The sequence below is a fragment of the Pelmatolapia mariae genome, linkage group LG14 (assembly GCF_036321145.2).
Source record: "Pelmatolapia mariae isolate MD_Pm_ZW linkage group LG14, Pm_UMD_F_2, whole genome shotgun sequence".
NCBI lineage: Eukaryota > Metazoa > Chordata > Actinopteri > Cichliformes > Cichlidae > Pelmatolapia > Pelmatolapia mariae.
Window position 1 is genome coordinate 7381894 of NC_086239.1, and position 13814 is coordinate 7395707.

Genomic DNA, 13814 nt, shown 5'->3' on the forward strand with positions numbered 1-13814 from the left:
TTAGAATGAAAGGAATTTTACCTAAATTACATGATTTAGTACTGTCAGTAACAAGCAGTGTTGGGTAAGTTACTTTAAATTAGTAACTTAGTTACATTACTAGTTACTTCTCTAAAAAGTAACTCAGTTACTTCAAGTTACTCGTTACTTTCAAAGTAACTAGTTACTAGGGAAAGTAACTTTGGTTTTACTCAGAATTCTCTTGTTAATGTGTTGCTTCTGTAACTGGATACCCAGCAAGATTGCCAGTCTTCTAGCTAGCTTACTTGCCACAAGTGCACTGTGCCACCTACCAATAGAAAGGAAAAAATAATGTGCACATTTCCACGAGAGAAATCCCACGCCTGGACCGTCGTTGACCGCCACCATGATTCTAGCCTATGTCACAGCGTCATGTGTGCTTTTTACATCCAACACAAAAACTGCAGTCGTGGTGCTTTCGATTGTACTCAGAACTTGGAAATTCTGCCTTCTGAATAGGAAGATGTAGGTAACACCAGACTGCAGATGAGCTGGACTGGGACAAAAAAATCGTCCCGGGCATTTTGACTAGAGACCGGCCCACCATTATAGGAAAAATCATAAAGCCTTTGAATGAAAACAAACACTGTTGTGACAGTGATGTACACTGTTCTGATGGTATATATGTATCAATCTATCAATTGTTTGCTGTAAGACTCAGATAATTATTTTTTTAAAAGCGAGACATTTTAAATGAGAATAATAAAGAAAAGTATTTCCTTGTCCCCCCCTTTCCCTGTTAATGCCCTACCTGGCCCCCTGGCAAAACTTTGCTAGACCCGCCCCTGCACAGTTACCAGCTGTCAGCTATGTAGAAAAGGATGCTGGTGTTATTTGTCTCTCAGAAACAGTTCATAACTTCCCTTCAACTCATTCATGTCACCTAGGGCTGCTCGATTATGGCAAAAATGATAATCACGATTATTTTCACTGAAATTGAGATCTCGATTATTTGACGATATTTATTTAATAATAACAATGTATTGAATAATGGCTTTAAATATGTCAAAAAATAATATAAAATAGTGTGCAAATACTGATAACAGTGCAAATGTTTGCAATATAAAAAAGATAAATGAAAAATGTAAACATCTATGTTTAGTGAACTTCAAAATACTGCATAATACTGGTTGTTCACTGTGTTAATTGAGCAGTGGTCTTTGCCGAGGAAAACGTTACCGCGTTTGTTATCTCCTTGTGTCTCTGGGAGCTGGTGGGATATTTATTCGCGTTGTACAGGGTAGCGTGAATGGAGGTCTGTGAGGATGAAGCAGGTGTTGTCAAGAGTTTTTTCTCTATGTTCCTTCATTGTTTGATCGTATGTCACTTTGTGAGCGGTCTTCAAATGATTGAATAAATTTGTAGTGTTGCTCTGTGGTGCAGCTACGACACCGTAGCAAAGTTTCCACACTATGTCTACTTGATCCACGTCTGACTCCGCGAACCCAAAATGTTTCCACACCACTGAAGTCATTTTACCTCTCTTTTCAACCAACGGCATTCTTTCTTCAGCAGCCATTATCCTCTCCTCACCAAATAACTTCTGCTTAGCTTTCGAGCTTCCCTCAGGTCCTCTTAATTGTTGTGACGTGTGTTCGAAACGCAGAGAGGTGCGCTCGATTTGCCACACGGAGCAGCGCGAGAGGAGGAGCTAATAATCGGCTTATTCATTTTTAATGATCGTTGAAAGCCCAGATCGTAATCACGATTAAAATTCGATTAATTGAGCAGCCCTAATGTCACCTAAAAGGTAAACCTGTTTCTCCATCACCTGTTCAGCTCTGATGATTCAGGAAGGACATCTCCTGGTTTCATCTTCATGTTTCCCTCTCACCACATATCCAAACCGACATCATGACCAGCAGTTTTACAGCTGTGGCTCCAGCAAACATCAGCTGATACTAGAAATGAATATTAAATAAATTCTAACAACAGCTGATCAAGCTTAAACGTGCTGCTGTTGTTTAGCACAACATCCGCTGGTTTCCTCTTTCTGGCGCAAAGTGGGAGATAAATAAACAAGAGAGAAAAGCCGATCAGCTGATCATTGATCAGTTTCGTGATTGAAGTAGAAACGGGAGAGAATGAGAGAAGAAGAGGCAGCTGTGCAGCTCCAGCTTTGTGTCTTTTTCATTGTAGCTGAAGTCCGGGACAAACTGTGTTCCTTTTCACCTCAATACGAAACGCGTAATATTTTCTCTGAATACCAGACGATTCTGTTTTTTAGGGGACGGTTGGCAACTCTAATAATTAACCGTATGAACAAAATAAAGTTCAACATCAGTAACATAGCACCCACCCAGCTGTATAGAAACTCCGTCATGCTAGCTAGCACGCAGTACGAAAATATCAGCATACCGAAAATAAACTACACCTAAACTTGGTTTATATCTGACTCCGATAGACTGCAGGTCATAACTTCTTACCTGAAGTTCAGTTCACCTGACACGCGGACCGGCGGCCGCTTCGGGTCTCTCCTCTTGCCTCCCTTTTCCTTCATCCACCTGCTGGCTTCCACCACTTGCTAATGTTACTGAATCTGTGGAAGCTCCGCGATATCCACCACACGAAGTAACGAATAACGAGCCTATCTAAATCCCAGTAACGAGTAACGCGTTCCTGGTTTTGGTATAATAACTAGTTACCGTGCTCATTACCACAATAATAACGTAGTTACTGTAACGCGTTACTTAATAACGCGTTAGTCCCAACACTGGTAACAAGGAATTAAAAAATGGGTTTCAGTTGGCCAAAAGTGGCCACCATAGAGCCAAGAGAAACAATTGGATGTATAGTGTATATTATTGATATAATTAAGGAGCTGAAGTTGAAAATTAAAAAAATAGTGAAAAATTGAAGAAAGTGAAGTGTCTGTGAAGGTTCTCAGTCATCCAGGTCATCGTAGTCTAAGGAGCTTGGAAAGAAAAGCGTCTGGACTTCTTAAAGTTGCTTGAAGACGTTTCACCTCTCATCCGAGAAGCTTCTTCAGTTCTAAGGTCAAAATCTGGGACTCTCGGCCATTTGACCTTAGAACTGAAGAAGCTTCTCGGATGAGAGGTGAAACGTCTTCAAGCAACTTTAAGAAGTCCAGACGCTTTTCTTTCCAAGCTCCTTAGACAAGAAAGTGAAGTGTACACAAATGGCCAGCATAGAGCCCAGAGGGTTAAATGTGAGCAGGCTGCTCTAACATGTGCCAGTAAATATCTTCTAATAATGTCTGTCTGCCTTTTGTTTTAGCTGATGAGGAGTTTGACGAGCTTTGCTTTGAGTTTGGGCTGGAGCTGGATGAAATTGTAAGTACGTGACATCAAATACAAACAGCTCGCTATTTGTGGTTAATAAAGTAATACAGTAATGATCTGTTATTGCGGAGATGTAAGTACAGTTCTTTGATTTGTCTACATTTGTGTCTGAATTCTGGCATGCTGAAGTTCCTCCTCCCCATCTGCTTTACAGACCTCTGAGAAAGAGATAATCAGCAGAGAGCAGGGTGATACTAAGGCCTCAGGAGCATCTGATGTGATCCTGTATAAGATCGATGTACCAGCTAACCGCTATGATCTGCTATGTCTGGAAGGACTGGTTCGTGGACTGCAGGTCTTCAAGAATAAGTGAGTTTCAGAATATGCAAGCGTCTTCTGTTTCTGCAATTTTTAACAGGCTTAACCTGAAATAAATGATAAGAGATTTATTTATACATCAAGTTTTGTTGCCGTGATTGACCAGCACTTTGTTTTTTTGTTTTTGTGTACCGTATTTTCCGCACCATAAGGCGCACTTAAAATCCTTTAATTTTCTCAAAAATCAACAGTGCGCCTTATGTATGAATTCTGGTTTGCTTACTAACCTTGAACCAATTTTATGTGGTACATGGCGCTCATAAATCTGTAAAAAAAAATGTTTTAGTACGACCTTGGTAAGCTACGAAGCCGCACCGCTTGATGGATTGTCGGATGGATTGTTGGAGCATTACAGCTACCGTAGTCAGGAGCCTGGCGGAGTAATCTAGGTCCAAAACTCTGTCCACTTCAGGTCCCAAAGTCAAACGAACACTGCGGCATCACTGAGAGTTAAAACTATTCTTCCCTCTAACCGCAGAGATTGTGTTTTTGTTTTAGGTTGGAGGCGCCCCGATACAAACGTGTTAGCCCACTGAGTGGGGAGCCTCAGAAGCTGATCATCACTAAGGAGGTGTGTGGAGATGTTCACAATTGAAAAATGTTTAACAAGAAAAAAACAGTTTGTAACCTAGAACAAGTATCAGTGCAATTTGCCTGTTGACCCTATGTTAACGGCGCTTCACTCCCCTCAGACGGAAGCAGTGCGACCTCATGCTGTGGCAGCAGTCTTGAGGAACATCACTTTCACACAGGAGCGCTATGACAGTTTCATTGAGCTGCAGGAGAAACTACATCAGAACATTTGCAGGTGAGAGCACACCAACCACCTACTATATATAACATGAATGTGTTTCCTTTAAAAATTTGAGTCTAAATGGCTAGCTGCAGCTTTATTTACAATGAAAAGACCAACATGATGCTGCCATTACCTCTGACACTTGTTACTATCCTAAGTCACCTAGTTAGGTAACTAAAGACATAATATACTTATTTAAAAGTACTAAGAATGTTTTTGATAAGACCCAGTAATAAATCTTGCAGAACAACACTTATGTTTTGTGATGATAGTTTTACTCTTATGAAACTCACTGCAGAGCCAAAAATCATCAGGGCCTATGTTGCCTAAGATTGATTTTGCACATGCCTAAGGATGAGTTTTGTAAGAACTTAATTGTTTACTTTTTATTGATACTACTCCTTATTTTGTGTAAAATTTACTTGATGATTCATCAAGTAACTAGATATGACAAAAAATCCTGGATGCAATTTTTTTTACTTTGATGCTTTATTTACAAAACAATGCTGTGGCGTTCTGTAGCTTTCATGGCAAGTGGTCCACATACATTTGCCAGTGAAACGGCACCTTGAGCAAAAACATATCTAGGAGCAAGCGTGTCAATAAAAAGTGTGACAACATTAAGCCCAGGGAGCCCCCAGTTTTCAAGAAAAAGACCGATAACACAACAACAACAGTGACAAATTTGCTGTCATAATTTAACGTGGAGCTTTTCTGTACACATACAGGAAAGAGTGAAAAGGCGGTGCTGTTAATGAGATGGTGAGCTCAAATAGATTTATTACGGTAACCACTATTAAACCCCTTTACTGTGAAAAAGTTGGCAGGAGTCATTCATCAAACCACCTGATTACCAATCTCCCAACATGAAATAAAGCTAATTTTGTAGCTGCTCCCATTTCGTCGCAATTTGTTTTATATACAGCAAAACCCGGCAGAAAGCTACAGAAGTTCAAATAAAATATGCAGAGCTGTTAACCTTGTCTGATACCATGTTTTAATCAAGCAGCTCACTGAGGGCTGTCACAGTGATACCTGCAGCAAGCAGGAGTGAGCCTAAAGGGTACAAGGCTACATTTATTTAAAGGCTTTTGTGACATTTTATTTTGCAGATGTAGATTAATCTAAAATATGAATACCATATTGTAATAATAAAATTGTATTAACCTTTAAAAATAAACTAGGGTTGTTGTTTTTTTTTTTGCATTTTAGTAAAAATAGTAAAACTGAGCCACTGACCTATGGCGGAGTTAATTATTCACATTATTAACATCTACACCATCATAACAGAAAACATTTCATAGAATACTGATATGCTCTGTTTTCTTCATTGCAGCCACCACATGCTCCTATAAAGGCTTAGAGACACACACAGTTATTCACAAGCATACGCAGACACACACACACAGAATCTAACTCAGTGTTTACCAAGCTTTCGGAGTCACGGCACATATTTCACATTAGAAAAATCACACTGCACACCACGAAACAAAAATGTCATAAAAAGCATATCGATAACTTTTCTCCGCGCACCAGGTATACCGGGATTGGCTCAGTTTGTCCCCAATATACCATTTTTGCTCTCTTCTGACCACTACTTCATGCTAGGGCCTTCATCTGGGCTGGAATTTTCTCCAGGACCCAGGTTAGATTGACTACTTTTTCTTTTCAAATATTTATCTATTGCTATTACGTGCTGCGTTGTCTCACTCAAAGCATGACTATTATGTACTTTCTTCAACCCATTTAATTAGAGCAGAGTAGTTATACTGCCCTCTAGTGGAAGAGAATGGAATTGTTCTGCCTGTTACTCACACTGATCGCTTGGAATACTAATCAGGTTGAGCCAGATAATCTTCCACGGCACACCTGATCATTTCTCACGGCACATAGTTGGTAGGGAAACACTGATCTAACTCATCCTGGTTGTCTTGAACATGCTGCGTGGACATCCACCCAACTGATTTTCAGCCTTTTTGTTGGAGATGAAAATAGAGGCTCCTTTGATGCCTAGGGTTTTTTTTTTCTTTTTTTTTCTTTTTAACATGTATTCCTAACCATGTGTTACATTTCACATCACATCAGCTTTTGATTGCAAATGAGAGCAAAATCCTTTCACAATCAGAACATTTGAAAACATTGGTAGTAGAGCTGGGCGATATGACCCAAAATTTATATCTTGATATTTTTTAGCTGGATGGCGATATACGATATAGATCTCGATATTTTTTTTTTAAAGCCATAAGGTAAGAACAAAAAGAGAGTTTAGTCAAAGCTGTGTCCCAGATGTCACTCAGGCACTTTTATTAACATACAGCGTAGATGTACATGAAGAAATTACTCAAAAATAAATTATCAGCATTTATTAAATAATAATGCTCCATAAATAAAAGAACACAATGTTGTTTTTGTGCATAACAAAAAGCTCACAATTGTGCAGTCAAAATGTAAACTAAAAGACGCTGAGCATAATAACAAAGACAGACAGATTTCACAGCTGCTCTATTCCCAAGTTCTACTGCGTGACTGACAGCCTTGAGTTTGAAATCCTCTTTGTAACCGTGTCTCTTAACAGGTGCCATTTATGGTCCTTATACACACACAATACGGTAATATTACGTTGAAGCACAGTACGTATCACTCCGCGAGGCTCCACTACGGTAGCCGTAATGCTCCGACAATCCATCAAGCGGTGCGGCTCCGTAGCTTACCAAAGTCGTACTAAAACATTTTTTGAGAGATTGCTGAGCGCCGTGTACCACATAAAAACAGTTCGTGGTCAGTAAGCACAACCAGAATTCATACGTAAGGTGCACTGTCGATTTTTGAGAAAATGAAAGGATTTTAGGTCGTTAGCGCGGTTAGCTCGCTAACACGTTGACGCCGTCCAGCCCCACGCACGGGGCGATCCGCGGTAACTCGTTAACGGAGATTTGCCGTGTTCATCTTGTCGTTGCCTGCAGGTGAAGCTATGGGGGAGGGGAAGTTGTGTTCAGTGAAGGAGAGGCGAGGCCCAGTAACGCAGGGTAGAGACAAAAATGGACGAAAGAGAGGCAAACTTGCGGCTCCACAAGTATAATTATAACGTAACATAGACTATATCGATATAAACGATATTGTCACATCTTATATCTCGTATGATAATATATTGATATTTTTAAAAAACTCGATATATCGCCCAGCTCTAATTGGTAGTGTTAATAAATTAATAAATGTTACATAAATACCAACTCAGCTCAGGTATCAGTTTAATACTAGTTTTTTAATATCCTATCTTGTCCTGGGCTGTGGATCTCTACTGCCTAGTAGTTATTGAAACAAATGAAAGTGTTGTCTCGGGGCCATTTGTTGTTGTTTAATACTAGAGATGGCACAATATCACTTTTTTATGTCCGATACCAATATCATAAATTTGGATGTCTGCCGATACCGATATGAATCCGATTGTGTATTTTATCATCAATAAAACTGTTTTTTTAAATATTTTGCTGCATTTTGTAAAAGTTCATACTCAAGTATTAAAAAGCAAAACATTAAAGCTATTCTGTTATACCTGTATGCAAAAAATATACTGCACACAAAATATTTCATAGTTCAGCAATACTGATCAATCTAATAAACTTAAACCTACATCATCCTCCCTATTCCTCCCTATTTTAAAGAGTACTTAGGTTGTTTAATATTTCCCCTAACTAATAGGGTTGCCAACTCCCAGCAAAAACCATAGGGAACCACCGCCCACCCTCTGCCTCATGATGCTTAATCGACGTAATCGACTTTAATTTAATGCACATGTAAAAAAAACAAACAAAAAAACAAACAAAAAAAAAACTGCACAGAAATCAATTATTTTTCTACAATAATTAAATAAATTCAACATCTTTCTTCAACAGAATTGCAGACTGCACAGATGGTGCCTTCCTAAAGGAAAAAGTACAGGGTGGGCCATTTATATGGATAAATAAAATGGGAATGGTTGGTGATATTAAAGTCCTGTTTGTGGCACACTAGTATATGTGAGGGGGCAAACTCCTCAAGATGGGTGGTGACCATGGTGGCCATTCAGAAGTCGGCCATCTTGGATACAACTTTTGTTTTTACAATAGGAAGAGGGCCATGTGACACATCAAACTTATTGGTAATGTCACAAGAAAAACAATGGTGTGCTTGGTTTCAACGTAACTTTATTCTTTCATGAGTTATTTACAAGTTTCTGACCACTTATAAAATGTGTTCAATGTGCTGCCCATTGTGTTGGATTGTCAATGCAACCCTCTTCTCCCACTCTTCACACACTGATAGCAACACCGCAGGAGAAATGCCAGCATAGGCATCCAGTATCCGTAGTTTCAGGTGCTGCGCATCTCGCATCTTCACACCATAGACAATTGCCTCCAGATGACCCCAAAGTCTAAGGGGGTCAGATCGGGAGACCTTGGGGGCCATTCAACTGGCCCACGGCAACCAATCCACTTTCCAGGAAACTGTTCGTCTAGGAATGCTCGGACCTGGCACCCATAATGTGGTGGTGCACCATCTTGCTGGAAAAACTCAGGGAACGTGCCAGCTTCAGTGCATAAAGAGGGAAACACATCATCATGTAGCAATTTCAAATATCCAGTGGCCTTGAGGTTTCCATTGATGAAGAATGGACCCACTATCGTTGTACCCCATATACCACACCAAACCATCACTTTTGTTGTTCCAACAGTCTTGGAGGGATCCATCCAATGTGGGTTAGTGTCAGACCAATAGCGGTGGTTTTGTTTGTTAACTTCACCATTCACACAAAAGTTTGCCTCATCACTGAACAAAATCTTCTGCGTGAACTGAGGGTCCTGTTCCAATTTTTGTTTTGCCCATTCTGCAAATTCTGTGCGCCGATCTGGGTCATCCTCGTTGAGATGCTGCAGTAGCTGGAGTTTGTAAGGGTGCCATTTGTGAGTAGCTAATATCCGCCGAAGGGATGTTCAACTAATGCCACTCTCCAGTGACATGCGGCGAGTGTTAACCTCTTCGACATGTCAATGGCTGTGAACAAAGAGAAACTTGTAAATAACTCATGAAAGAAAAAAGTTGCGTTGAAACCAAGCACACCATTGTTTTTCTTGTGACATTACCAATAAGTTTGATGTGTCAAATGGCCCTCTTCCTATTGAAAAAACAAAAGTTGTATCCAAGATGGCCGACTTCTAAATGGCCACCATGGTCACCACCCATCTTGAGGAGTTTGCCCCCTCATATATACTAATGTGCCACAAACAGGACTTTAATATCACCAACCATTCCCATTTTATTACGGTGAATCCATATAAATGGCCCACCCTGTACTATAACCTACTAACTATTAGACTTAATAGTTACTATATACAATAATGGGCTTTATGCATTTTACATCAGATGAAAACTTTGGTTGTAAGATTCAGATAATGATTTATTAAAAGCTAGATATTTTAAATGAGAATAAGAAAGAAAAGTATTTCTTTGTGCCCCCCTTTCTCTGTTAATGCCTTACCTGGCCCCCCTAACAAATTTTTGCTAGACCCGCCCCTGCACAGTTACCAGCTCTCAGCTATGTAAAAAAGGATCCTGATGTAGAAAGTAATATTAAATAAATTCTAACAACAGCTTATCAAGCTTAAACGTGCTGCTGTTGTTTATCTGCTCATTTCCTCTTTCTGGCGCAAAGTGGGCGATAAACCAACAAGAGAGACGGGACTCGTGATAGAAAGGCCAGTCAGCCGATCATTGATCAGTTTTGTGATTTCAAGTAGCAACAGGAGAGGGAAGGAGAGAGAAGAAGAGGCAGTTGCTCCATATATCGGTTGTTAAGCTTAACGTGAGAATGCTTTACAAGCATTCAAAGATGAACTTACACACTTGCTTTACTTCTCTGGGATAGCTTTCTTGGAGATGAAATGCCAGTTTGGAAGCACATAGCGAGGCTCCAAATGCTCCACCAGACAGCCGACAGCTCTCGCACAACACAGCCGCTCTATCACATGACGCATACGGCTCCGACGTGCTACGGTCATGAGCTGGGTTACACCATGTCGCAAGTTTTGTGAGGTGATTTTATGATATTTAATGGATTGGATTACATTTCTAATTTCTCTCCAATATCCGATCCAGTAATTTAGGTCAGTATCAAATCAAATCACAGTATCGGACCGATACGTAATATCGGATTGGTCCATCCCTATTTAATACCATTTATTATGTTTGTGCAGAAAGAGGAGCCTGGTGGCGATTGGGACCCATGACCTGGACACCATCTCTGGTCCTTTCACGTACACAGCCAAACCTCCAGGAGACATCTCCTTCAAGCCCCTCAATCAGACCAAAGAGTACACGGCCACCCAGCTCATGAGCCTCTATAAGGTGAGCAGGTGAATGACTCAGTGTGGGTCACACAGGCAGTTTGTAGTTTTAGCTAACCCACTGATGTTCTGCTGGTTCCTACAGACGGACAGCCACTTGAGGCATTATCTTCACATTATTGAAGACAAACCTGTGTACCCCATCATCTACGACAGCAACGGCGTTGTTCTGTCTATGCCTCCTATTATCAACGGTAAGCGCTGTGACCTCATTCTGCTTTCATTTTCTTTTTTTTTATTCAAGAATTTGTGTTAGATTAGATTACACAGTATACAATTAATATATTTAGTTCATAAATGCTCAGGGTCTGTAGTTAGAGAAGATTAAAATAGGAAAGCAGTAACGCTTCTTGAAATGTTTCCAGTAAAATGAAGTGCCGTTTGTTTCAGGGGACCATTCAAAAATCTCCCTGAAGACTAAAAATGTCTTCATTGAGTGCACAGCGACAGACCAGACCAAGGTACAGTTGAGAGAAGAAAACAATAAATCTGTCACTTATCACCACTGTCATGAGAAACTGACTTTAACTTGATCACGTTTCCTACAGGCGAAGACTGTGTTGGACATGATGGTGACCATGTTCAGCGAGTATTGTGCTCAGCCTTTCACGTATGTCAGATCTTTCTGAAATGCTGGCTTTCCTGTTTGCAGGCAGACAATAAATGGGATGTCAGGTCACTTATGCTTGTTCAGGATTGAAGATGGACATGTTGTTGACTGTGTAGTATAGTGTTGTAGAGGTTTACATTAGCAGTGAGTCATATTTTCACTTTTTATCATGCTCTGCTGTGTGATGTGACAGCAGCTGTTTGCCATCAGCTGTCACATGTTTACTGGATATCATTTTAAAAGCCCGTCTACAAGCTGTACTTTATTTCACCGACTTCCTGTCTGTCTGTGTTGTTAAATTCAGCCTGGCTTTGACTTCACTGAATATTACAATTAGTGTGATGTTTTCTTCTTTCTCCCTCAGGGTGGAGGAGGCTGAAGTGGTGTACCCAGATGGCAAGACCTGCATATACCCAGTACTGTATCACCCACAGTTATCCTAAATGTGACACATGTGACACTAATTTCTTGGAATGGCTCTTAATTCTTGTCTCTTGATTTTTGGTTTACACTTTAGGAGCTGGCTTACAGGAAGGAGAAGCTGTCTAGTAAATTCATTAACCAAAAAGTTGGCATCAAGTAAGTCATTTATGTATCAGTGTAATTATCAAAGTTTGAGATGCATATGAAACACATGGATAAAATGCTTTTTAAAAAAAGAAAAAAAATGCCTTCTTTAAAATTAATAATAAAGCTTTAAAATAAATATCACGCTTACTTGTTTCAGATTAACAAAAATTTACGTAAGACAATGATAATCTGAATTTACATTCAGTTCTCGACCTTTACGGCCAATATAGGCCGGTACAGATAAACAGAAAGAACCCCCTCTTTAAAATTCTTTTCACACTTGCATGTTTCATATTATCAAATAAATCTTAATATTAAACAACGATGATCTGAGAAAATGTGAAACAGTTTTTAAAGTGATGATTTCCTTAAGTGGGAGAAAAAAGCTTTCCAAACCTACCTTGTTAAATCACAAAAGTTTAGTTCAATTTCAGTAGTCACACCGAGGCCCGATTACTGCCAGACCTGTTCATGCAAACACTTTTTCACAGCACTGTATATTTTTAACTGATATATGGAGAGCAGAGTTACCTAAAACTGAAAAATAGCTGCTGATTGGTCTGTTTTAGGTAACTCATCTTTGAGCCACTTTCCAAAGTTTAAATACTGTAATTTTTAGGTTTAATAGATTTAATAAAAATTAAAAATTGTCTGACATGTCACTCTGAACGCTAAAATGTTTAATACAGCGAGGCGGTGTTCCTGTAGCCCTTGTCCATTTAGTAAATATGTCTGGTGTACATTTATTACAATGGTTTGAAAATGAAATGAAAATGAAATTAAATTTATTTTTCGGTCAACAACAACAACAACAACAGATTGAGTACTTTTATGTAAAATTATAATCAAACAGTAACCGAAACTTACTTACTTAACTTGGCAGCTTTACATATGTTCACATTAACCAAGTACAGTGTGTTAATCTGAGCTGTATATTCAGTGTGTTTTGTATTTTTTTACTCAGGATAAGTTTGATTTGAATTTTAAAGTAGTTTAATGCCTCAGAAGATGCTAAGATCAGTGTTTGAAGGAGACCGATTTGGAAAATTTTCATGACCAAAGCTCAAATGTAGCATCTCCCTTTCCTGGTATGATAAGTTGGTTAACCCTTGTGGGGCTGAGTTCAAAGATCTTATCAGTGATTTATCACATCGTACCAAATTTCAAACATATGTTTAACTATAGATGAACAGATTTTTCCCACTCTGTCAGACTATAAATCCATGTTGGGCCCAGTGAGAACTGTCTGTAGCCACTTTTTTACTTTCCATTGAAAAGTTTCAGATCAGTTTATTAGTATATGTTCTTAAAATGATACTCACACTCTGCATTTGATTCTTGGTACTAAAGCATTTCATGCTTGGTGTCAGCTGACGTTCAGTAACATGTAAAGGCTCACTTTTTTTTCGCCTCTCCTGACAGTGAATCGACAGAGAAAATTGCTCAGCTGCTGACCAGGATGTGCCTGCTCTCCCAGGCTACCGGCGTCGGTGATGAGATTGAGGTCGAGATCCCACCCACTCGCTCGGACGTCATCCACGCCTGCGATATCATGGAGGATGCCGCCATTGCCTACGGTTTCAACAACATTACCCGCACCACCCCACGCACCTACACTGTAGCCAACCAGGTAGCTGACTTTGCTTTCTATACATGGTGCATTACTGTAAGCAAATGCTGAGTTAATTAAACAATCAAGTGTGTGCATTCTTATGTATTTGTTCACAGTTCCCACTTAATAAACTGACAGAGCTGCTGAGGCAAGACCTGGCAGCTGCTGGATTTACAGAGGCCCTCAACTTTGCCCTGGTAAAAAA

The 13814-nt window shown here is 39.7% G+C and overlaps 1 protein-coding gene across 1 annotated transcript in view; it reads left to right on the forward strand.

Moving 5' to 3' along the window:
* farsb (phenylalanyl-tRNA synthetase subunit beta) overlaps positions 1–13814 on the forward strand; it is a 29208-nt gene that overhangs the window by 4373 nt on the left and 11021 nt on the right. Inside the window, exons 2-13 of the mRNA XM_063493899.1 lie at positions 3259–3314; positions 3478–3632; positions 4140–4212; positions 4334–4449; positions 10668–10818; positions 10903–11011; positions 11208–11278; positions 11366–11427; positions 11792–11843; positions 11945–12006; positions 13420–13627; positions 13726–13806. Of these exons, the coding sequence (XP_063349969.1) occupies positions 3259–3314; positions 3478–3632; positions 4140–4212; positions 4334–4449; positions 10668–10818; positions 10903–11011; positions 11208–11278; positions 11366–11427; positions 11792–11843; positions 11945–12006; positions 13420–13627; positions 13726–13806 (1196 nt within the window). The remainder of the gene's footprint in view (positions 1–3258; positions 3315–3477; positions 3633–4139; positions 4213–4333; positions 4450–10667; positions 10819–10902; positions 11012–11207; positions 11279–11365; positions 11428–11791; positions 11844–11944; positions 12007–13419; positions 13628–13725; positions 13807–13814) is intronic.